This window comes from Chenopodium quinoa, unplaced genomic scaffold, assembly GCF_001683475.1.
Source record: "Chenopodium quinoa cultivar QQ74 unplaced genomic scaffold, ASM168347v1, whole genome shotgun sequence".
NCBI classification, from domain to species: Eukaryota; Viridiplantae; Streptophyta; class Magnoliopsida; order Caryophyllales; family Amaranthaceae; genus Chenopodium; species Chenopodium quinoa.
The window spans coordinates 16,070-42,897 of NW_018745304.1; the positions used below are offsets into that span (position 1 = coordinate 16,070).

The 26,828-nt window shown below is 35.5% G+C and overlaps 2 protein-coding genes and 2 pseudogenes across 2 annotated transcripts; 3 read left to right on the forward strand and 1 right to left on the reverse strand.

Annotated features, from left to right (window-relative positions):
- Positions 1 to 1,179: 1,179 nt before the first annotated feature.
- LOC110712279 (tyrosine--tRNA ligase 1, cytoplasmic-like) lies at positions 1,180 to 5,121 on the forward strand. Its single transcript, XM_021890740.1, has 10 exons — positions 1,180 to 1,280; positions 1,377 to 1,512; positions 2,574 to 2,863; positions 2,952 to 3,048; positions 3,841 to 3,946; positions 4,061 to 4,143; positions 4,247 to 4,392; positions 4,484 to 4,589; positions 4,677 to 4,736; positions 4,823 to 5,121. The coding sequence occupies exons 1-10, from the start codon at positions 1,180 to 1,182 to the stop codon at positions 4,841 to 4,843; spliced, it is 1,146 nt and encodes a 381-aa protein (XP_021746432.1). The 3' UTR covers positions 4,844 to 5,121.
- A 1,005-nt stretch (positions 5,122 to 6,126) lies between these two features.
- On the reverse strand, positions 6,127 to 7,174 carry LOC110712280 (probable FBD-associated F-box protein At1g32375). The gene is made up of 3 exons (XM_021890741.1): positions 6,467 to 7,174; positions 6,245 to 6,352; positions 6,127 to 6,156 (listed from the first exon to the last, which is right to left on the reverse strand). The coding sequence occupies exons 1-3, from the start codon at positions 7,172 to 7,174 to the stop codon at positions 6,127 to 6,129; spliced, it is 846 nt and encodes a 281-aa protein (XP_021746433.1).
- A 2,710-nt stretch (positions 7,175 to 9,884) lies between these two features.
- Positions 9,885 to 14,364, forward strand: LOC110712281 (annotated as a pseudogene).
- A 9,137-nt stretch (positions 14,365 to 23,501) lies between these two features.
- Positions 23,502 to 26,821, forward strand: LOC110712282 (annotated as a pseudogene).
- Positions 26,822 to 26,828: the final 7 nt, after the last annotated feature.

Consider the following 26,828-nt stretch of genomic DNA (forward strand, 5'->3'; position numbering starts at 1 on the left):
TAAAACTAAAGAAATGATAAATTTGATTTGAAAGTTCCTTAGTTAAAAAGTGATGCTTCTAATGAAATAGATAAAGTATTTATGTTTAGATTTCTTTTCCATTAAATTATCCCTACTTTAAAGGATATATATAAATTTGATATAATAATAATAATAAAAAAAAAAAAAAAGAAAGCCATAAAAGGTTCATGAAAACAAGACAATATTAAGCTTAGGAAGTTAAACAAAATTGAGGAGTAAATTGGATCAATAAAAAATTCAAAGAGTAAAAAGGGATAGGTTGTTTAGAAGGTTGTGCATGTTCATCTATGTGCCAAAAATGAACATTATACAAAACATAATAAACACAAGGGTTAATAAAAAATTCAAAATTATCAATGTTAAGTTAAATAAATTTGAACAATAATAATTATTGAATAACCATCAATCAAATTCTGATTTATCCCAAATTTTCTATTCAACTTTTGGAAGGTTGTTAAGGCTCTTATTCAAATTTTTATTAGTCGCATTTCATCGTAAAAAATGAACATTTATAAGAACAAAATGAACATAGTGCTCAATTCATAATTATGACCATGAAGTTAAATAGATATGAGCTGTTTCTAAGACCTCCATCCTTCATTATTTATTTATTTATTTATTTTGGAGAGAACCATCCTTCATTTTTTTTTGATGGAAATATAGTTGCCTGTGTTATTAAGTTATTTCCAATTCCGTCAAGTGGTGAAGCTTTGGGGAAAGGAACTCAAAGTAACATGTTCCACATTACAACCAGTGTCCCTTCTTGCAGCAATATGGGCAACAGTATTACAATTACGCTTAACATAAGAAAAAGAACAGGTATCAAAATATAAACTATCTTTCCGTATATCATCAAATATAATATAAACCATCCTTCATTATTAGATTATCCCTAATTGTGTTTTTTTTTCCTCCTAACTAAAAATCTTAGTACCAATTTGACTTTTTTTACATCTTACTTTCACATAAAAAATCCCATCTGATGACAACCATCGATTAAAAAAACGAACGATCAAGATCTCTTCTAATCCTCATATATAAATAATCCCTTAATTTCCCCAATTTTTCCCCAAAAAAATACAATTAAACAAGTAAAACTTCTGAATTTCGACAACCCTAATTCATCTTTCTCTCTCCTCGCTTCACTCACCAACTTCAATGGAGGTCGACAAAGCTCAGGAGCAACCATGTCCGCCGGAGGAGAAGCTCGACTCTCTCTCCATTACCACCGCCGCCGCAGAACCATCCTCTGCCACCGGGTAAACCACTGTACTTTTGCTTCATCTTCTCTCTCTTCATTTGAATTCATTTTAATGGGGTTTTCTTGATTTGGATGAAATAGGATGACATTGGAGGAACGATTTTGAGATCATTAAGAGTGTTGGGGAAGAATGTATTCAAGAATCTGAGCTGATGTTGCTGCTTTCGAAGAAACCTGAGCCTATTTGCTATGATGGGTTTGAACCTTCTGGTCATATGCATATTGCCCAGGTTTGATTCTAATTTTATTGTTTTGTTTTCCAAATTTAGTGTTTTTATTTTGTTTTGTAGCTGGGAATTACTGTGTATGTGTTGGGGTGGGGTTTAAATGGATTAGTTTATGTTATATGAATGGTGATTTATATCGGATGTGGGTACGGGTACAGGTACGTGTTCAAGTGTTAAGACTAGTGTTGGAGTGTCGAGGATGTAACACGGGTACATAAGGGGTGAAATGAGGAGTAAGAATAACATAGACTACATTTAATACATAGAGTGGTTGTGCTGTCTTATGCTGCCAATTTGATAGATTGATAATAACATTTCAAAATAACAATGGCAAGCTATCGAATTATAATTTGCAAGGGGACGTTAGTTAAGTTGGAGTTGTATTTTTGAGTTGAAATCTCTAAGAGTTTAGTTACAAGGTCTAAAAAATTTACCTAGTTGATTAACATAGGCATTCTTTACAATACACGCGAACAAGCTAGTTGTTAGTAATTGTTCCAGTATAGAATATGGAGGTGCTTGTCGAGGTTGATCCCTGTCCCTGGCAACAAATGTTGGCTACCTCAGAGGTTATAGTCGAGGGAACCCCTCCGATGATGCTAAACAGCTATAGTTAAAATGATGTTTTAGAGAGAGGTGTGAGATTGTGGCCTCCAGTTTCAAAGCAGGATAACATCATCTGGCCGATAATCATGGGAGGTTTGCTCCTTCTGCTCTGGCCGGTCTGAGTAGTGAGGGTGCTCCACAATCTGCCTGGAAGGTGTGAACATTGGTCTGGGAGGTCCTACTTTAGGTTGGGAGGGTACATGAAAATTGGTTCCATCCCCTGCAGTAATGATGTGATTACCGAGGGTTTTGTTCATTTACTGGCCTTGTGTGTTGTGTTTAGTATTGGTGTTGTTCATTATGTTCAATCTACACATTCACTTGATGTAATATTGTGTGACCGGCCTGTAGTGTTTTCTAACCTTACCTTTATAGTTGGGCTAGTGAGCTATCAAGGTTTGTGATTGTGAATTATGCTAATGTTGGATTTCTGGTCTTGTTACCATTGTTATGTCCAGGGGGCTATGAAGATAATAAACGTGAACAAGTTATTATCTGCCGGTTGTAGAGTAAGAATGTGGATTGCAGACTGGTTTGCCCAACTTAATAATAAAATGGGTGGTGATATTAAGAAAATACAAGATGTTGGGAACTATTTCATTGAAGTCTGGAAGGCTGCTGGAATGGATATTGATTCAGGAAAGGTTGAGTTTTTGTGGGCCTCCAAAGAAATCAATGAACGTGCACACGAGTACTGGCCTCTTGTGATGGATATAGCTGCCAAGAACAAGCTGCCAAGGCTCCAGAGGTGATTGGGGTTTCCATAAGATTTAGTTTTTATCAAGTTCATTCTCGTAATTAAGCTTATGGATGGACCATGCAACTTTTGCTTGTAGGTGCTGTCAAATTATGGGTCGTGAAGACCCAGAAGATTTAACTGGCGCTCAGATATTTTATCCATGCATGCAATGCGCTGATATCTTTTTCCTGAAGGTACACTATATTATGTTGTTAAGAGTATTCACTCACTTTTTTCAGTTGTACTGTTAAGTAGGATATTAATTGGAGCTAAGTTAATGTAATATGTACAAAGCTCTTGAAATTGTACCATATATATTCTGCCTTAAAGTCCACTATAGGGAGTGGAGTTAAAAGAACTTGTGCACACACTAACACTCAAATACAAGGTAGGATAATAAGCGTATGTTTTGAGAAATTGTGATCATGTGAAGATGATGCTTGTCTGAGTTGATCATACTCGTATATGCTACAAGATTCGCTTTCCTTCATTGCTCTTTTCAAATTCAGGGTGCTCAATAGATGTTATTTTGCAATATTATTAACAATGAACCTCTTTGTCATATGTTTAGCTTATGCAGTGACCATTTTATAACCTGGTGGCCTGTTGCTTGGTTTATGCTCTTTCTTTCCGCTGACATCCTTGTCAACTATTTTTGTTTAGGCCGTGTTTGCGTTATAGCTGGCTGATATGTTGTTGGCATAATGAGTACAACTTTAGTAACTCTGCACCTGTAATTTGTCTTGGCACCAGGCTTTGTAATTAAGAGTTGAATTGTTTGTTATTTTTGTGATAGTTGAGTTCTTTCCCTGTCTTTTGCATGTAGTTAAAATGTTAAATTCATGTTGACAATTATTTACCTATTTTTCTATATTTGTTTTGTTATTATGATAAGAATTGCCCTTCTTAACATTCCTTTTGTTCATTGCTTTATATGGAAAACTATTTTTTTTTACTGTGATATTTAAATACAATTTTGTAAATAGGCGGACATCTGCCAGCTCGGCATGGACCAGCGCAAGGTCAATGTGCTTGCTCGGGAGTACTGTGATGATATCAAAAGAAAGCATAAGCCTATCATTTTATCACACCGTATGCATTTCTGCTTTGTATTCTTTTAAGTTATGTCAGCTAGGTTGTATCAAATATGATCATAAATTGGTTGCGCTGATGACTTATTTTAGTTTGTTTGATGGTGGCTCACAGATATGCTTCCAGGCTTGCTCCAAGGGCAAGAAAAGATGTCAAAGTCTGATGCGTCATCTGCGATTTTTATGGATGATTCGGAGGTATGATACTAGAGAGATCTTTGATCTGTAAATTGACTGATAAATAGTCAAAAGAAAAGCACTTTTTATTGATCAGCATTGTATTTTTGTCTGTATTTCTTAGGCTGATGTTAATTTGAAGATTAAGAAAGCTTACTGTCCACCAAAGATAGTTGAGAAAAATCCATGTTTAGAATATGTGAAATACATTGTATTGCCATGGTTCAAGGAATTTACTATTGACCGCGAAGCTGCATATGGTGGACCTAAGTAAGCCCTGCACCATTACTGGGTCTTGATTATGAAATACTTTGCTATTCTTATATTTGACTTACCTTTGCCATTCTACTGTCTATATTAGAACATACCTTACCTTTGAAGAAATAGTTGCTGATTATGAAGCAGAGGCATTGCACCCTAAGGACTTGAAATCTGCATTAACAAAGTCACTGAACAAAATTCTGCAGGTATATTTTTGATCTTGCAGAAATCCATTTGTTTTAATTGGTTAAGTACAATAGAGTTTTAAACATCTTCATTCATATTTCTATCAGCCTGTCCGAGATCATTTTGTCAACAATGAATATGCCCGAAATCTATTAAAGAAGATCAAGGTTTGTACATCTTTGTTACTTTTGTATAATTTACGCACTCATTTAAATCATTGGGGTTTTAACTTGATTTTTTTCCTATTTTCCAGAAGTACAAGGTCACCAAGTAGTCAACCACGAGGCCACCATTGATATCATCCATCATACCAACAAGGGAAAATTGTCAAAAACTACCTTGTTTTTTGTCAAGTTTGTGTATTGAATTTTTTTTTGTCAAATAGTACCTTGATTTAACAAAAATATAAAAAACAGCATCTTGTGTCACTTTTCCGGTGAAAAAGTCAAGATTCCGTACATTGACTTTGTTTTATGGCTGGTTTCTGCTTTTCACGCTGTAACTCACTCTCTTTTATAAAGTGATTTTCAAAATTTCTCCCTTATTTTCCCACCATCTTCATCTCTGTCTCTTGCATCTCCCTTCATTTACCGATTCATGGTTTTGTTATTATTTCGTCCTTGCCAGTCGCTATGTTAAATTTAACATCGTTATGTTCAACATAAAGTGAGTTACAAGTTTTTTCCCGTGAAGTACTACGTACATAATTAAGGACTTGTTAAAATAATCTATAAGATTATTGAGAACAGATGCTCTATTATGTCACCTGGCTAATAAATCTTTACTACATTTGACATCACCTTTACCCTAAATTAAAATAAAGCAAAATGTTTAGTCAAAGTATGGTGTGCAAAAGCTTATAATAAATTCAATAATTTTAAGTTAATGTTTAATGGTCAAGTTAAAATACTAAACTTTTTTGCATGCAATTCTAAAATCCATAATAGAGGCTGATGAAAGTATGAAATTGGTCCAGTGGTCCTCTAGGTTCTCAATTACTGTCACGAGCTGATGAAGCCCCGAAATAAGAAATTTGCCTTGGAATATGAGGAAACTCCACTTAATCAATTTGATAATTAAATGACAAAATGGTAAATAAAACAACATAAATGTCCAGTTAGCATGTCATTTTCGTAAATATATCAACAACAGTGGGACCCATATTTAATAAAAAGTTTTCTATTTATTTACAATTTTGACATTTGATAAACAAATTATGTTTATCATATTGATAAACTGGTATTTTCTGCTTGAATATATCTCTAGCTAGCACTTCTAATTCTACTACATTAATCTAGATGATATGATTGTATACGAACAACCGATATTTGACAAAAATAACGATCAAATTCTCATCAATAAATCAATTTGTACTAGACTACAGAGAGAACGTATGATCAATAAATCAATTTGTACTAGACTACGGATCATCGTCGTCTGAATATTTAACCTTGACTTGGCAAATTAGAGAGGATCTTGGAAGATTCAATAATATTTGATAAACAGCTTTCTCTTGTTCTGAGCTCATCATATAATTCAACTTAATTATCATCTCCTTCAAGGTTGTTGCAGCTTTCCAAATATAAGCTACCAATTTGATATCTCAAAAACTATCAAATTAAACACTAAATTTTAAGAAGAAGGAGAAGAATAGAACAATAATGAGCTTCATTACCTCCCTAAAACATAATGACTTCAACTTAGGAGCACATTTTAGTAACTCGTACCAATTTTCGAGCTCAAGCTCTAAATGGGTCAAGTTCTGTAAGATTGGTAGCTTATTCTACAAGAAAATAAACAATTTTGTTAATCACACAACTATAGTCTATGATAAGCAACTCGAAAAGTCGATCAAGTAAAATTTGCCAAAGCAGTGCAAGAGGATGGATGACATTACCTTAAGTTTTGCTGATTGTTGAGTTGTCACAACTGGAAAACAACCATCTTGACAAAACTTTGCCTTACTTAGCAACGTTACATCATCAAAGTCACAAAATGTCTGTATTCTTTGAAAGATTGTAATGCACCTTAAGGTTTGGTGCTTTAACACTAATGCATAAATCACCTGCTCCACATGTAGAATAGCCTGTATTATTTCTAACGACTTCAGGGTCAAAGACTCGATGTAAATAGTGTCGTCGAAACCACAACCCTCTCGAACAACAAGCTCTTTAAGTACAGGGCAACCTACAAGTAACCTCTTGAGAAATTGATCTCCTGGAAACCCCACACTATCCACAAGATCGGATAGATAAAAAGGATTTTGTGTGTCCTCAAGATAAAAGTTGCCGAGTTTTAAAACCTTGAGTGTTTGTCCATAAAGAAATTCTCTAGGCAAAAACACAGGATCACCTCCACACAAGTTCATATCGAGCTCACAGATGTTGCGCCATTTGATAGCATCCATCCATGATTCCGAGTTGGGGTTTAGGTGGAAATTGAAGAAGCAACAAAAATGTCGTAGATATGATACATTATTTTCAAGTAGAATTTTACTCATAAAATTCATGCAATTAGTATACTCCTCTTCACTCATATCATCTACATTACGCGTTATCATATCAGTAAAATCAAGTGCAGGACTTGGGTCCATAGATACTTCCATCTTCGTGACAATAACATAGCAAACTTTCTTGGAAGGAAAGATAAAATATGACATAAAATTGTGTCATGTAGATTACTCAAGTAATCTATCTTTGTAGAATCATCCTTCATTAGCCTTCGCTTCATCCTCTATAAGATAACAATCAAAGATAAAAATAGGAAAAAACAACAATATATATCAGAACCTTAATCTCAAATAAATCAAACAAGAAGTAATGAAATAGATAGCCCTAAACCCTTTAGATAATAAGTTAAAAGGATCACACTATAGAGCTCACGGCTCACCATTGATTTTTCATCTCCTCACTGCTTAATTTGCGTGCCTATTTCAAATGTGTCAATAAATTTGAGACGTAAAAAGTATATAAACCAGGTACGTACTCCATATCGTATACTACTTTCAAAAAATAAAATAAAAAATTATTAGGCTACATTAGCAACATATCATGATCCTTGAAAATAATTAGGCTTTTTATATATATATATTAAAAAAGAAGTTTTAAATGACAATATATTTTCTTAATTAATTAAAATCATACGACATGTATAATTAACATTAACATAATGAAAAACAAATTTAATAAAATCAAACAAAAATTAATTGGGGAATCCAAATACATAGATTATAATTAGTTGATTTCAAATTAAAATCAACCAGTAATTTTTTTATTCAAAAGCTATTAAAAAAGGTTATAAAATCACGTAGTAAAGCTTAAGACAAACCTTTGACAGGGTAGCTACTGATGCGAAAACTGTATAGTTAAATTGGAGAATTATTTGTTCATCGTCAACTCTAATTAAGCCAATGACATTGATTATCAATTGATTGAATATGAAGTGAAGAAATTCACCACGGTGGATTTCATAATAATAAATTGGATATAAAGAATGCATTAGGGTTAGTTAGGGAAGAAACCCTAATTTATAAAAAGTAATTAGTACTTACTCTTGGAGCAATGAAGCCGAGTTTGCATCCTGGAAGCGACCGCCGTATCATTATTTATTCGGATTTTTCACCATATACCCTTAAGTTTGTTGTTTATTCATCATATACCCCTGAACTTTTTTAAATTCATCATATACCCTCAAGTTTTCACAAAATGTCTAATGATTGTTAAATTCGTCAGTCGTTAGGGTTAATTATGACCCAAAACCACTCTAAATACATTCCCTTACCCCCTAAACATCCTATATTCCTTTTTCCCATTCCAAAAAATACCCCAAATTTTCTTTTCTCATCCCAAAATCAATGGGGATGGGGGGAGAGATCTAAGGTGGTTTCGATGCATAATTAACCAAATTCCACTCATCTTACTGTTATTAGGGGTATATGGTGAATTTTTGTAACAACTTAGGGGTATATGGTGAATTTGAAAATTTTCAGGGGTATATGATGAATAAACAAAAAAATTAGGGATATATGGTGAAAAATCCGTATTTATTTCTCTATGATGGATAATGAATTAATGATTCACTTTACTCAGTATTTTTTCGTTATAGAACGGGAGATTTTAAAGATCACAAAATTTCAAAACAAGTAGCTGGCCACATTGTGTGGTCAGCTAGGATATATGGACATTTCATCTAACTATCGTGTTCATATCGGACACCGTGTCAGACACTGACATTCGTGGGACACACGACGATACGTCTCGGACCGAATCCTACTATGATATGGGTTGTTTAATTTTTTTAATGAGAAAATTTAAGTAAAGTAAGATAAAAAGCAATTGTTAAATAATATGGATCTCTTCTATATAGCTGATTGTGATCTAATGAGATGACGGAAAGACAAATTAAATTCTTTTAAAAAAAATATATATTATATGAATTTTACACCCCGTACTCATGTCCCTTATTTTGATATATACGTTTTTCCATATCCGTTTCGTACCCTTGTGCAACCTAGGTGCCCAACCATATTTCTTTTTTTTAAAAGAATGGTCGGGGTTACTCGGTCAGTCAGAGATTAGTCGGCCAGTCATGGGTTACTCGGTTGGCCAGAGGTTACTCGACCAGTTAGAGGTTGCTCGGTTGGTCAAGGGTTACTCGGTTAGTCAAGGGTTACTTGGTCACGGGTTACTCAGTCGGTCAAGGGTTACTCGGTCAAGAGTGATTTGATCAGGGATTACTCGATCGATCAAGGGTTACTCGTGTGTTAAATGGCCACACGATATGGCTAGCAATTATCTTTGCAATATGATAAAGTCCAAATCAGCTACCCTCTCTTTCAATACGCAGCTCAAAGCAATGTTTTCAAATTAGCGGCTTGAAGGCAAAACTGCTCATTGAACCCGCTCCTAATCAAAACAGCAAAATTTGATTTTGTAACCTCACAATAGATAAATCCGAACCAACCACACTAAAACTTGTTTGATTCTATAGATACGGAGTAAAATAATTGATACTACGTACAAAGTACTCCGTATAACAACGGTATAATAATAATGAATCATACGGAACATTATTGGGAAATAGATTGCGACAGTCCGTCTACGCTACTGCACATACTTGATTTCTTTACCAAATAAAAAACCACACTTCACACTTGACACTCCACTACTCCACTCTAAACGTCTGAAGTCTTGCCCTTAATTGCGTTCTCCAAAACATAAACAAAAACAAATAAACTATGAACATCTTCAATCTTCTTCTTCTTCCTTCTTATATCTAATTTTTATTATTCCCACTTTCTTCTTCCCACTTTTTTAATGGCAACGGCTATTTTTCTTGTCTTCCTCTTGTTCACCACCTTCATTTCCTCCGCCGTTTCGACTCCGGTGACGGAGGTTGACTCACTGCTAGCCTTTAAGAACAATCTCAATGACCCACTTGGCGCTTTAGACGGCTGGGATGCGTCCACGTCACTTGCTCCCTGTGACTGGCGTGGTGTTACCTGTTCTTTTAGCAAAGTTCAGGACCTCCGTCTTCCACGGCTTCAGCTCTCCGGCGAAATATCGCGGAGCTTGGGAATTTAAAGCAGTTGCAGGGGTTGAGCCTGCACTCTAATAATTTTCATGGGTCGATTCCCGGTTCGCTTTCGTCTTTGCCTCTGCTTCGTGCTCTTTACCTTCATAATAATACCCTTTCCGGAGATGTTCCGCCGGGGATTCTCGAGATGAAGAATATTCAGGTTGTTATCTCTCCGGTAACAACCTGTCGGGCAGAATCCCCGGCGGAATTTCTGATAGTGTCCGAGTGCTGGACCTTTCTTACAACGGATTCTCCGGACAAATCCCGGGAATTTCTCAAAGGGGTCGCAGCTCAGGCTGATCAATCTGTCGTCAAATAGGTTTTCCGGTGAGATTCCGGCGAGCATTGGTGGGCTTCAGTGGCTGCAGTACTTGTGGCTCGTCTCGAATCTTCTCGTGGGAACGCTGCTTCGGCGATCCTCAGCTGTACCTCGCTTGTTCATATCTCGGCAGAGAACAATTTCATCTCCGGCAATGTTCCGGCGACGATTGGAGCAATGCCGTTGCTGGAGGTACTTTCTCTCTCCTCTAATAATCTCTCTGGTATGGTCCCTGCCTCTGTGTTCTGTAATGTATCAAGCCCTAGGTCGCTTCGATTTGTTTTTCTGAGCAACAATGCGCTCACAGTGTCGCAAAAGCCGGGTTTAGGCTGTACTTTTAAGGGTAGTTTGGAGATTCTAGATGTTCACGGAATCGCATTGTTGGCGAGTTTCCGAGTTGGGTGGCGGATATCCCAACGTTGAGGATTTTAGATCTTTCTGGAAACCTCTTCACGGGTTCACTTATCGCGAACTTTGGGAATTTGACGAGATTAGAGGAGCTTAGAGTGGCTAATAATTCTCTAACTGGCCAAATTCCTGGTCAATTAGGACAATGTAGGGTGTTGAGGGTTCTTGATCTTGAAGGAAATCAATTTTCTGGGAAATTCCTCGGGTTTTTCGAAAATTTGAATAAATTGAGGGTTTTGTCATTAGGGAGGAACAGATTTGTGGGTTCAATTGATATTGATGTGGGTAGCATTCAGAGTTTGGAAGTATTGAATTTGAGTGAAAATGAGTTGACTGGAGTGGTCCAAGATGAAGTGCTTCAACTCAGTAATTTGACTTCTTTGAACCTTAGTTTTTAATAAATTTTCTGGGCAGATTCCTGTGAGAATTGGGGATATGAAGAATTTAAATGGTCTTGAATATGAGTCATTGTGGGTTTTCGGGTCCGATTCCGGCTAGCATTGGGAGTTTGATGATGCTAAGAGTTTTAGATTTGAGCAAGCAGAATATTTCTGAGAATTTGCCTGCTGAGTTATTTGGGCTGCCTAATTTGGAGGTTGTTGCATTACAGGAGAATAGTTTTACAGGGGAATAGTATTGAGGGATTTAGTAGTTTTGGCTGGTTTGAGATACTTGAATCTTAGCTCTAATTCACTCTCTGGTGATATTCCGGCAACTTTTGGCTTCCTCCGGTCCTTGGATGTCCTTTCTCTATCGGAGAATCGATTATCAGGGAACATTCCACCACAGCTTGGCAATTGGTTCAGAGTTAGAAGTGCTTGAACTTGCTGGAATCATTTAGCGGGCAATATTCCGAATTCTTTGTCAAGGTTATCTCAGTTGAAGGTACTTAATTTGGGTCATAATAATTTGAATGGTAGTATTCAGGATGAGATTTTCAATTCCTCTAATTTGCAGTATTTGGCCTTGGATTCGAATCATTTATCAGGTTCCATACCAAGTTCATTATCAAATTTGCTACACCTTAGAACGCTGGACCTCTCATCAAACAATTTGAGTGGCTCCATTCCAGAAAATATCACCCATATTCCCACCTTGCTATATTTAAATTTGTCTTCTAATCATCTTGAAGGAGAAATCCCGAAAACCCTAGGTACTCACTTCAATGATCCCTCATTATTTGCAAACAACAGCAACCTATGTGGGTCTCCATTGAAGAATGCGTGTCCATCTGTGGGAAAGAAAAAAAGGTCGATATTGCTTATTGCTGTAGCTCTAGCTGGGGTTCTCGTCCTAACACTATGTTGTTGTGGCTACGTTATAAGCCTCCTTCGTTGGCGCAAGAAGCTCAAAGAAAAGGCAACCTGGGGAGAGAAGAAACCTAGCACACCGAGAAGAAGCTCTAAAAGTAGAAGCAGCAGTGAAAGTGGTGTCCCAAAGCTAGTCATGTTCAATAACAAGATAACATTGCCTGAAGCCTTAGAGGCAACAAGGCAATTTGATGAGGAAAATGTTCTAAGCAGAGGAAAGTATGGGATGGTATTCAAGGCCTCATTTAATGACGGAATGGTCCTGGCTATCCGAAGATTACCTGATGGACTCCTTGAAAATCGAGTCTTCAAGAAGGAGGCTGAGATGCTCGGGAAAGTGAAGCACAGGAACCTCACTGTTTTAAGGGGGTATTATGCAGGTCCACCAGATATAAGACTCCTAGTTTACGACTACATGCCTAATGGTAACTTGGCTACTCTTCTTCAAGAAGCATCACACCATGATGGGCATGTTCTAAATTGGCCGATGAGGCATTTGATTGCCCTTGGGATTGCTCGAGGGATCACATTTTTGCACACCTCAGAAATGGTTCATGGGGATATCAAGCCTCAGAACGTGCTATTTGATGCTGATTTCGAAGCACATTTGTCAGAATTTGGACTAGACAGGCTGACATTTGCAACACCAATTGAAGCCTCGACATCAACTCCATCAATTGGAACACTTGGTTATGTAGCCCCGGAAGTAATGTCAACAGGTCAAGTTACCAAAGAAGGGGATGTGTATAGTTTTGGGATTGTTTTGTTAGAAATTTGACTGGGAAAAAGCCAATTATGTTTGAGCAGGATGAGGATATTGTGAAATGGGTCAAGAAACAGCTGCAAAAGGGTCAAATTTCCGAGTTACTAGCCCTGGGTTATCTCGAACTTGACCCGGAATCATCCGAGTGGGAGGAGTTTTTACTTGGTATCAAAATTGGTCTCCTCTGCACTGCAGTCGACCCAAGTGATAGACCGTTAATGGGAGATATCGTCTTTATGCTTGAGGGTTGTCGGGTGGGGCCTGATATCCCTTCCTCAGCAGATCCGACTCGTCTCCCTTCCCCAGCTGGGTAAGACTGTAAGAGAGTAGACACCCTGCTGGCTGCTGTCAACCAGTTTAGTTTTCTTAAACATGTTAATTTTTTTTCTGTTTTAACACAATGTATTGGTGCTATTGATTTGTTTGTTAGGTTGTGCCTTGAATTCTAGTAGTTTAGTTCGGCTCATTTTAGTGTAGAATCCGGGTTCGATTTGAAAAACCCGTGTTTGCGCTGCAACAGATTCCAGTTGTTAATTCATTGAGTCATTGTAGCATGCGCAAGACTTTTGTGTTCATTTGCCGGGGTTGCAATGCTCCTTTTTTTAAAGTCAATGTTTGCATTCACAAGCAAGATAATATTCATTGGATTCAAATCAAAACTTTATATCAACTTCAATTCAAATTCAAATCAATAGTAGGCCCCAAAGTGAATTATTAATTGATAATTATCTTCTAAAAAGGCATAATAGCTCTTCTAAAAAGGCATAATAGCTAAGTCTAGAATGAGTGGAAATTTTGCCTGTTTTTTGTTCCTACTAATTTATTGTTTAGTTAGAATATTTGTCTGTAAATTTATCGAAGTCTTCTTTGTTATTTTGGCAGCACACTCCCCTGAAGGCGTGAATAAAATTAATTCTGATGTTGCTTTTTTTTTTTTTTTTTTTTAAGAATGAGAGAATGGGTTTTGAGGGGTTACTAGAGATGCTACTGGTGATGTTGCAACGTGTGTGCAGCTTGGTCTAGTGATGACAGTTGAGGTTGGTGAAGCTCTTGCGATGCTGACATTCCCTCATGATCTCATATGATGCAGGCTTTCGGAACTTCATTCTTGAAACTGATAATAGTAAGCTCCATAGTCACTTGAAGCAGGGAGTGTGTCATCCATCTGAATTCGGGCATATACGGAAAGATATCCGTAGTATGGCTGCTCTGTGTGCCTTTGTTTCCTTTACTTTTTTTAAAAGAGGGGGAAATAAATGTAGCCCACTCTTTTGCTAAACTAAACAGGAACTTTGAGAATGTGAGAGTACGGCTTGAAGAGTATCCTAGTGATAATCATAGTCTGACTTAGAGGCCATTTCTTCTTAATATAATCTGATTGTTTGGTGTTAAAAAAAAAAAAAAAAACAGGGCAGCTTTAAATTCTAAAAATGTGCCTATTTTTTGAGAATTTGGTGGAAATTTAATAGCCCATAGTATAGTACGAGTATATGTTTTGAAAGCAACAAAACTGTTACCAGAAAGCTGCAGCTGAGTACATAAATAAATAAGCAGTACCTTTGTTGTCCTCATAATTGCTTTGGTAGCACCTTGTCCTGCCCTCATAAAATCATAAGTTGTCCTTTTCTAAATGATAATGCAACATTGATTCAAAACAAATTATTGGCATGCACCTATAGTCAAATATTACCTCCGATTTTTTTTTTTTTTTTTTTAAATCATAATACTTTTGTTTTATAAGATCGTGACAAGCTTATAACCTTACCTATTTTACCTACAATATATGTACATTTGTCACTTTATTTAAATCTATTCGACTCTTTGAAAAAAAAAAAAAGGATTGAACACATACCTAAAAAAAATCGTCTCAATCCCTAGTCCTAAAAATTGCCCCATTTTTATCCATCCTAATAAACAAATTGCCCTTGTTTAATACTCTCTATTTCATATACTAATTACTAAACTGCGTACAAATCTAGCTACCCACTCAATACAACTAAGCAAGATAGTTAAATGAGGAACACTTGGTGGGTACTTGGTCTGAGACTCTGAGCTATGGTAAAATAAACCAAGTGGACCATAACCTATTGAATGATGCGTGGATTATTAAGAGCTGCACCTTACAGTATTTCTGGGCCGACAATTGGCGACAAGTGCTGCAAATGCACAGAACCAACTTGGTTGCATTGTGCCAATCAAATGGGCTTGGGCTACACAATTTACATACATGTGTTTTGAAGCAGCTTGGTTCATACAAACTGTACAACTCTTGCCAACAACATGCCTGTATTTATAAGGCCACCTGAGTGCTGAGACTACAACTCATGTGGGCTTTGGTGAGTTATGTCTAAGGCTAGTCAAAGTATATGACAAGCTTAGCTTCATATATATGTTAAAATCGTGCATTGATTAGCGTGAAAGTCGAAATACTCGTAATGAAACAAAGGGAGTGATTAGACCAAGTAATCTTCTCTAATTGTATTGTAGACTTTGCATTAGACCAAGCAATTCATATTCTGGCCTATGACCAGGATTTCGAGTTAATTACGTGTTGTACATCTATGGTTTACTGTATTAACAATATAATATCATTGATCATAAATTTTATCGTACAAGTAATAGTTTGTTGAAGTTAATAATTTATGGTACTGTAAAACAATTAATTAATACTTGACTCTAATTATGCAAAAAATAATACTAATAGAATAATACATCACAGTATCACACTAAATTCATATAATAAATTTAGTTTCAAACTTCTAGCAACGGTTTATGTTCTTCTGACATGAAAGTGTGCCAATATAATTGGAATTAATAATAACTTATCAAAGACAAGAAAAGAAATTCATAAATATTATTTAGACAAATAATGTTTTAATATGACTCCGTCGTTCAAATACCCAAACGGGGCTAAGAATTCTGTCCGAATTAACCTCTACTTAAATTAAAAATAAAACAAGGATCTCATTATTAGTTAAAAGAAAATAAAAAATAATAATAATAAAAAAAAAAAGAATATTCCTTGATCACTTCTTCATGATTTTTTAATATTTTGTCAATTTTTCTCTCACAAAAAGATTTCACGTGTAAAAATAAAAAAAAAAAGTGACGAAAGGAGTATTACTTCAGGTAAATAAGACTACTTAAAATTTCAAATATTACGCATTGCCATAGCATGGAGTGCTTTAACAAGAGGTACGTAATAAGCTGGTTTAGTTAGCATGCAATTGCACAAATTCTCTTCAAACTCCATGCACTTTTCTACATCTTCCTCACTTTTGGCCGCTTTTATACAATTGAAATAAGGAGTCGCTTCTTTCTTGCACCCGCCTGCTTTGATTAACAAGCAAAGCCCGCAGTCCGTCTCGTCGTCGTCAAGATTGTCATCGTTATCGTTGTCGTCCTCGCTTAATTTTATATCTAGCAGGGCATCAAAAGAACTTTTTCTTTTGAGTTTTTGGATCTTCCGGCTGCTTTTCATCATCTTTAACAATTTTTGACTCTGAGTTTTGAGAATCGGACATGGTTGATGATGACATGTTTGTTGGGTGGAAAGATTAGGGTTTTAGTTTTGGTTAAATACTTATACAACTACGGACTAGTCTATATATAGAGTAATTAATGATATATGTAACACTTAATTATTATTTCTAAATTGGAATTAATTTAAAAAATGTACAGAGTATGATAAAACCACACATACATCAATGACTCAATGTAATATTTTTTACTTAAATATGAAAGCTGCTTTTATGTAGCCTAAAGAGAGGAATATATACATCATTTTTCTTACGAGTATAATATTTCGTACAAGCCACATTCTTATTTTATTGTATTTTTTGGCTTAAATATGGAAGCTGCTTTTATTGTTCATCATGCAGTATCTTGATATTCCGTAATTACATACATTATCTCGGTTTCTTGTTTAATAATTCATCAATTTTTTGGAAGTTTATTATGAGTATATTTTGGTATGTATTATGGTGATTTATTTGGGGATATTGGACCAGATGGCAATGCAAGTTTATATACTAGAAGATAATATTAAGCACAAAGTTTCATATGTAACTGGCCACATCGTGTGGTTGGAGTTTTCTTATTTAGGATTATTCGGTCAGTCAACGGTTACTCCGTCGAGGGTTACTTGATTAGGGGTTACTCGGTTAGTCAATGGTTACTCAGTCGGTCAGGAATTACTTGATTAGGAATTACCCGTTTAGTATTATAGTGTGTGTCAGCTAGCCACACAGAAAACGCGGTGAATATTATTAAGAATCATAATTCTTGATATGATCTTCCTCACAAAGGCAAATAGGCCTTGATGTTGACCAAGTTGTTGCATAATAGTAAATTTTGACTTTTTGAGAGAGATTAGAGGTCTTAATTTTGACTCTTCCCATATCCATATGCGACGTTGTTTTTACATGATATAATCTCCTCGAGTTTCCGATGATATCTTGTGATACGGACTATGTTACTCTATCTTTGACTATGATTCTCCTCATTATTCAGGTAAATTTCGTAACAGCTATTTATAATGTAGCACTTTATGCAAACAATGTGTGCTAACATATTCAAAAAATTATACAATAGCTAGACAACCAAAACATTAATGAATAACTATTATTAAGAATATTATTAATAGCTGTTAATTTTACCTTCTATTTGTTCTAGTTTCCAACAACATAGGATATCGTCGTCCAAACCAGCAATAAGTATTTTGCTACTATAAAAAAAAAACTACAGGATCAAAGACGGCGACGTACATGCATGTATAGTAAATGTGCACACCATGTACGTGATGAACTAACGAACGCAGCCATATACATTCATATATGTAGTGCAGAAGTTATTGATGTGGTATATCTTTATATGCTAACATTATTACATCTCACATTTAAGCTACATATATATATGCCTTCTCTTAAATATGGTCAAGTTGAAAAAGTCATGATTTCTTTTAATATCATCCAAAAATAAATACATACATGTACTACCATAATAATAATCTACAACCATTTCGTATGTATATTATTCAATTCCCTTGTGCACAAGCAATAGGGAATATTAAGGATTTTTTTGTAACTTGCCAATCACGCAATTCTCCCTCTACAATTAGATGAGAGGGTTCAGATAATGGGCAATAGAATAGGGCTACTTTTTTTTTTAGATCCCAGTAAATTTTTATTTACAATCAATGTGGTTTTAGCTGTTGAGATCATTTGTTTATAGTTTAACGTAAGATCCTAACACAATACAAAATGCGTACATGATTAAAGTTGAGACTTAATTAGGTCTCATTAATTATTTTTACTTAATTTTAAGAAAAATAAGGTTTAATAAGATTAGTTCAAGGGTTATGGAGTACTAAATTAATTAAGTTAATTATGTTCAGATATAAATGAAAATCAAGTTAATAAGCGCATCAATGATGTTCAAAGCATGTCAAAGTTTATAGAGGCCGAGCCGATCCAATAATGGTAGAAAAAAGCATTTCAAAATCTATATAGATATCATAATCAAGTTCCTAATATTATCCTTTAGAAATTTATAAGTTATTAAGTTAAAGTTAGATCTATGTTCTTTGATTTGTCGATTTAAAAAAAAATGTGCTTTAATTTGTCAATTTCAATTCTTTTGGTGCTTGTTTCAAGACAACATTGATGTTAGTAGTTTAGATGATCATTTTTCTTAATTAAGCTCATTTCTAGAAAATTATTTGCACCATTGGCTAATGATGGAAGGCTGTGGATTAGTACAAATAAATAAACAATAAATGAAAAAAAAAATTATGGAAAACTAATCAACTACCAAGCTAAGGGCAAGGCCATATGCCCTAAAAAACGTAAAACGTACAAAAAAGGTTATCTCTTTTAAAAAAAAATTATGTTATTCATACAAATATAATATCCAATCACACTAGTAGAAAAGTTGATGCAATACATAACAATCATATGCATTTGCATTGTTAAATACTATGAAGCGGCTGAATACTTGATAAAAGATTAAAGTTCAGTTGAAATTATTTAGATAAATGATAATTGATAATAAAATAGATTGATTTCATCATTAAGCTTCTTACACCCATCATTAAAATCATCACCGTTATTATTCATTCAGGAGTCTCATTTCATATAATATTATTAAGATTACATGTTCATAAAGAAGCAGCCGATAGAAAATGTAAACTCCATGGTTCATTGATGGTAACATATTAGCAACATATGTTAAAAAGTTGCTCGACGAAAGATGTACATGCTGATGTATATAATTATCAACAAGTTTAACATATCTAAGCAAAAAAATGTCGTACTTGAATTTTATTTGTGGATAAATGGATTACATAGTAAAATGGTTATCGATCAAAGTACTTGTATGAAAACACCACGATAAATAATTGAATGTACAACCTTAGAATGCTATAATGTTGGCCTAACATAAAACTTCGTACTGATATACGAAATATAATTAGTACGAAGTACATATTCATGAAAATTCATCATGTCAACTATTAAGGATTGTACATCATGATCTGACTTCCTTTCTTTTTTTTTTTTTTTGGGTGCATAAAGACCCTATTATTTCCACAAGGGTAATCATCATGATTTATTAATCAAATCTAAAGCATTATTGAACATAAATAAATAATCCATCACCTACCCTATTTACATTACTTTGGAGCAAAAAAAAATTAACAAAGAATGAATACCCCAACAACAAAAATAAGCTCCATCATACATCATACGATCCAATTAATGAGACAAATTGCTGAATTTGAGAGGTTTTTATTCTTTAGCTATATTAAAAGAGGTTGAAGATCATTATTCAATAAAAATTAATTGGGAAAATAGTACTAAATAAAATCATGACATAGTCAATCCTATAACAAATTAAACAACAATAAATGAGTCATTGGGACGTACTTTAATTTACATAACAAATTAAACCACCATGATCAACTCATTGATGTATCACTAGAAAAATATCGTCAATCCATCACAACTTTACTGTCCATTGCATATGAAATAATATCATAAATTTGCGATTAAATATATTACAACGTAACTACTTTAAATTTTCTATGTATCAAGATTGAGATTGTTTGAAAAGTATTGTCAAAGAACTGTTGAATCTCCAAGATTTGTTATGTAACTAATTATCAACTGAAATCAATTATTCATGGACAAAACATGGTACTCCACGTGATGAAACCTAAGAAATAAATTAAAGCATGACTTAAAAATTTGACAAAATGATAATTCACATTAGTTTTCATATGCTTTGAGGATTTTCTAAAGTGGTCTCCAATTCTTAGATCTTAAAGCAACACATTTTTCTATTGGTTACTCTTAAGCTAGAATCCAAGAAAAAGAAAGAAAAATAACAACTTTTATATAAGAGCTACATAGAATAACTTTATGATTCACTTTTGGCTAAACTTACCCACAATGCTCCCATAAAAGCATCCTTCTTTGGACCACCATATAGTGTAACATGCTCCAATGCCTAGAAATTTAACATCATTAATTATGCTTAATCCAATAATCCATTGACAATTCACTACACCTACCTATACCTTAACTTTCAGGTGATACTATCAAAGACAAAGACCTCTAAAGAGTGTTATAATTTCTTGCAATGGATAGAGGTTGATAGAGAATACTCCCTCCATTCCTATTTTACGTGTAAGTTTTTTTAAGATACAAAAGTGGTCAAAGCATAATAATCAATAAAAACGAATAGAAGGAGTATTATAACTATGTGTAGATAATAATACGAGGTGCAATTTATGAAATTGTTCTTATTTTTGTATTTCACAATTTCTAATGTATATGACTCGATCTTGAGTTCTTGACACTAATTCAATTAATTGGTTTCGTTATTTTGTTGGAATATACAACAATTAGTTATTGATTCCAATAAATTGGATTATCAAGGATTAGTTTTTCTAACATGTTAATTTGTTTCAATAAAGATTCCATCTTTTTTCCAATTCATTTTGATGTACAATTTGGGGAGGGGGGTTATAGTAGATGTCGAAGATATGTTGGTTTTTGATGGTGCTTCAACTAACTGCACTATGTCCAAGTCACGACTTGTTGGTTTTATATATCTATGTTCTTTGCCTTTCTTTTTTCTCGTGGTTGACTGTGACAAAAAGGTTAAAGTGTATGTATAAATTCAAAATTAATGCATCTAAAATTTAAGCTTTTAGAGAGGAATTTATAACTTCAAATTCTGATTAATGCACGAAATTTTTAAAATTTACTTTGATTGATCAATATATTATATAGGTAACTAAATAAATTTAAAAGAGAGTTGAATAATGGGAACTTTGGTCTAACTCATTTTGAAGATTAATGCTAGTTTGAAGATTAATGTTAGCTAGATGCCTCGATTGATATGTATTTATTAGCTTTACAGTTGAAGAATTGGGTGACCTTTTACATTAATTCAAAGACCTGATAACACTCAAATGCAGACATGCTTTTGTATGTTTTAAAAAAGAACTCATTCAATTCAAATATCTTTGCCATAATATAGGGAGAAATGTTGGGATGTGATAGAACGAAAAAGACTTCAACTTGTTATAATCAAGCTAATAGAGATGCTTAAGCAACTTAATCACAATTTCTTTTCATAAGTTGGTAGCCTTAGGCCTTGTTTGGCAAATGACCGTTGGCTGGATCACTTAGCTTGTTCGATCAGTTGGAATGTTTGGCTGTTTATAATACGGAGTAGCTTTTGAAATTGGCTGTTTAAGCTGGTTGTTCATAAAAGTGTTAGGTAAATTTAGTTGTTGGCGGTTACCGTTTATTAGATAATTTGTGGGTCAATAAGCCAAAAGCCGACAAAAAAAGCTACTCATAGCAGCTTTTTCATTTTGGCTTAAAAGCTAGCTTTTTCGCTAACCGAAAAACCAATTACCAAACACTTTTTTTGGCTGTTTGACCAATAGAAAAACTAAAAGCTAACCAAAAAGTCATTTACTAAATATGGCCTTAGAACATCTACATTGGTGGAAAAATAGGCTCCCCATTTGCCAAAAAATGAAAATGGGGACCTTCCCACCAATGTTACTCTATTCCCATTTGATAATTTTTTTTTTTTTTTTTTTTTTTTGGTGGGGGGGGGGGGGGGGGGGGGGGGGGTGAGGGTTTAATTTGATGGGAAGCCTCCCAAAAATTCAAGTAGACCCAATTTGCACACTTGGATACCAAAATACTTGGTGGGGGTATGGAAAGTAGGAGAAAGAAAAGGTGGTGAAGTATGGAAAAATAGGAGAGAGAAAGTAAATGAAGAGGTTAATGAATATAGGTATGGAATTGTAAAGTGAGAAGGTTATGTGATAAGGTTAGTGGAAAGTGATGTACACTAATGAGGTGAGGAGAGAGAAACTATGGGAAGCCCCATGAATGTTGATGCTCAGTGTCTTGCTAGGTAAATTAACTTATCAAAATGTGTTTCCAAACCCTTTTTTTTTTTTTAACTTTAAGATGACATTTTACGCATTTTACTTAATCATAAGAAGTTTGTATAACTTTTAAGTTTATTTTCTAATTTTAATTTTTGTTAAGTATGTTTCTTAAATTACATAATGGTCAATTTTTTTTTACTTTTTTTGTAAAATAAAAATTATGTCTTGAATCCCTAGATGTAACCAAATGAAATGTATCAGACCATATCACTACGCTTAAAAGAGTTAATAATACTCCTAAATCCTAATGTATAGCTCATCAAGTCATAGCACCTACCGGCTACCACACAATAGCTACAAGGACCAAATTGTTTGACAATCTCATACTCCAGATTAAAGAAGGTTGTTGCCAAATTAAAAGAGTAATTACTAGTAGTTTGGAACTTAGATGGGTAGGATTCTAGGTTGGTTTTTAAAATTGGTTTAAGTGAAATTTGACCAATAAGTCTTTCAATCAATTGTTAAAAAAAAAAAAAAAAAAAAAGTCTTTCAATCAATTCTCCACATTAATCATCCTTACTTTTGGACCATTTTAGCTAATTTCTAGGTCTCATTAACATTAATACAAGCAAAAACCCAATTTTCAAACAAATTTGGACTAAACAATCAACAAAATACGAGTCAATTTTGCCAAACCTATCCATACAATAACGAACACAAAAAATCAAGAATTTCCATCCTTAGTATCCCTTGATATGCCAATATGGCATACATCTACTGATCTAGTATTCGGTATTCCTCATACTAATAATTTATTTATTTATTTATTGCTTCTTACATAATTTTTGGGAAGAAATAAACAAATGAACAGTGAATAGTTAATAAAAAAAAAAATACATGTACGATTAAAAAAAACAGCCAGAAATTTGACAGTCCACTTCTACTCTACTAAAAAGCAACATACGCTCCATTTTCCCAACTTCGCATTCCCCAAAACCCACAAAAAAACACCATCAACAATAACAACAACTATGAAATGAAAAACCATCAATTATTATTCTCCTTCTATAATTCCATAATACTATAATTCATTCGTTGCATTTTCATCCCACCATTTTCTTTTATGCTTCATTTTTTATGGCAACGGCTATTTTTCTTGTCTCCCTCACTCTTACCTTTGGTTTTGCTACCATTTTTTTCGGTGCTACAGTGACGGAGGTTGACTCACTACTAGCCTTCAAGCGCAATCTAAATGACCCACTTGGCGTATTAGACGGCTGGGATGCGTCCACGCCATTAGCCCCTTGTGACTGGCGTGGCGTCGGCTGTTACTTTAGCAGAGTTGATCAGCTCCGCCTTCCACGGCTTCAGCTCACCGGCGTACTTTCGCCGGAGCTTGGAAAGTTACGGCAGTTGCGGCGGTTAAGCCTCCACTCTAACCACTTTCATGGGTCTATTCCTCGCTCTTTTACCGAACTTTCTCTTATTCGTGCTCTTTACCTTCATAATAATTCCCTTTCCGGCGATGTTCCACCGGGGATTCTCTCTCTTAGTAATCTTCAGATCGTTAATCTCGCCGGTAACGACCTGTCGGGTAGAATCTCCGGCGGAATCTCACCCAGTCTCCGGGTACTCGACCTCTCGTACAACAATTTCTCCGGGTTGGTTCCGGCGAATTTCTCGGAGAGCTTGCAGCTGACGCTGATTAACCTCTCGTCGAATAGGTTCTCCGGCGAGATACCCGCCAGCATTGGCGCGCTTAAACGGCTGCAATACTTGTGGTTGGATTCGAATCTTTTAGTGGGTACTCTTCCTTCGGCGATACTGAATTGTACATCGCTTGTTCATATTTCTGCCGAGGATAATTTCATCTCCGGTAATATTCCGGCGACGATTGGTGCAATGCCGGAGTTGGAGGTACTTTCTCTTACCTCTAATAAACTCTCTGGTGTAGTCCCTGCCTCTGTGTTTTGTAATGTGTCCAACCCTCGGTCGCTTCGATTCGTTTTCTTAGGGTTCAATGCCCTCACGGGAATCGCTAAGCCGCCAAATGGGTGCACATTTAGGAGTGGATTGGAGGTCTTAGACCTTCACGGGAACCGCATTGTTGGCGAGTTTCCGGATTGGGTGGCGGATATTCCAACGTTGAGGGTTTTAGATCTTTCTGGAAACCTCTTCACTGGTTCACTTTTTGCAAATTTTGGAAATTTGATGAATTTAAGAGAGTTTAGGGTGGCTAATAATTCATTGAAAGGTCAAGTTCCTAAGGAAATAGGACAATGTAGTATGTTGAGGGTTCTTGATCTTGAAGGGAATCAAATTTCTGGGAAAATTCCAGAAATTTTTCAGAATTTGAGTAATTTGAGGGTTTTGTCATTAGGAAGAAACAGATTTTGGGTTTGATTGACTTTGATGTCGGGAGTATTCAGAGTTTGGAAGTGTTGAATTTGAGTGAAAATGAATTGACTGGAGTGGTCCCAAATGAGGTGCTTCAACTCACTAATTTGACCACTTTGAACCTCAGTTTTAACAATTTTTCTGGGCATGTTCCAGTAGAAGTTGGTGATTTGAAGAGTTTAGCGGTGTTGAATTTGAGTCATTGTGGGTTTTCGGGTTCGATTCCGAGTAGCATTGGGAGTTTGATGAGGCTAAGAGTTCTAGATTTGAGCAAACAGAGATTATCTGGGAATTTTCCTGCTGAACTGTTTGGGTTGCCCAATTTGGAGGCTGTTGCATTGCAGGAGAATGATTTACATGGGGATATTATTGAGGGTTTTAGTAGTTTAGTTGGTTTGAGGTACTTGAATCTTAGCTCCAATTCTTTATCTGGTGACATACCGGCGACTTTTGGCTTCCTCGGTCCCTGAATGTCCTCTCTCTATCAAATAATCGAGTCTCGGGTGAAATTCCACCTGAGCTTGGCAATTGTTCAGAGTTACAAGTACTTGAACTTGCAAGGAATCGTTTGGTGGGCAATATTCCAAATTCTTTGTCAAGGTTATCTCATTTGGAGGAGCTTGATTTGGGTCATAATAATTTGGATGGTAATATACCAAAAGATATTTCCAAATGCTCTGATTTGCTAAAGTTGGTCTTGGATTTTAACCATTTTTCAGGGCCTATTCCAGGCTCATTGTCAAAATTGCTACACCTTAGAATGCTTGATCTTTCATCAAACAATTTGAGTGGCTCCATCCCAGAAAATCTAACCCATATATCAAGCTTGCAAAACCTAAATTTATCCTCGAATCATTTCGAAGGTGAAATCCCAAAAACTCTAGGTTCTGATTTCAGTGATCCTTCAGTGTTTGCAGACAATGGAAAGCTGTGTGGGTATCCATTGAAGAAGGAATGCTCGTATTTGAGGCGGAGAAAAAATGAGGAAGTTGATGTTGATTATTGGTGTTGCACTTGCTGGGCTTCTTTTCCTAGCATTATGCTGTTGTGGTTACATCATTAGCCTCCTACGTTGGCGTGAGAAGCTCAAAGGTAAGGCAGCCGGGGGAGAGAAGAAACCTAGCCCACCGAGAAAAAGCTCTGGAGCCGAAAGAAGTAGAAGCAGCAGCGAAAATGGTGTCCCAAAACTTGTCATGTTCACTAGTAAGATTACATTGGCAGAGGCCTTAGAAGCAACAAGGCAGTTTGATGAAGAAAATGTTCTAAGCAGAGGAAAGTATGGGATGGTGTTCAAGGCCTCCTTTGCTGATGGAATGGTTCTTGCAATCCGGCGATTACCTGATGGTTTCCTTGATGATAGAGGCTTCAAGAAGGAGGCTGAGATGCTCGGGAAAGTGAAGCACCGGAACATCACCGTGTTGAGAGGGTATTATGCCGGTCCACCTGACATAAGACTCCTAGTTTATGACTACATGCCTAATGGAAACTTGGCCACTCTTCTTCAAGAAGCATCACACCATGATGGGCATGTCCTGAATTGGCCAATGAGGCACTTAATCGCGCTTGGGATTGCTCGTGGGATCACATTCTTGCACTCCTTAGATATGGTTCATGGTGATATCAAGCCTCAAAATGTGTTATTTGATGCTGATTTTGAAGCACATTTATCAGAATTTGGTCTAGACAGATTGACAATTGCAACGCCAATCGAAGCCTCAACATCAACACTGCCAATCGGAACACTTGGATATGTTGCTCCAGAAGTGTTGTTAACAGGTCATGTATCAAGAGAAGGGGATGTGTTCAGTTTTGGGATTGTTTTGTTAGAGATATTGACAGGGAAAAAACCCATTATGTTTGAGCAAGATGAAGATATTGTAAAATGGGTCAAGAAACAGTTGCAAACAGGTCAAATATCCGAGCTAATCGACCCGGGTTTGCTCGAACTAGACCCTGAATCATCCGAGTGGGAAGAATTTTTACTTGGGATCAAAGTAGGTCTCCTTTGCACAGCACCCGACCCGAGTGAAAGACCATCCATGGGTGATATTGTATTCATGCTCGAGG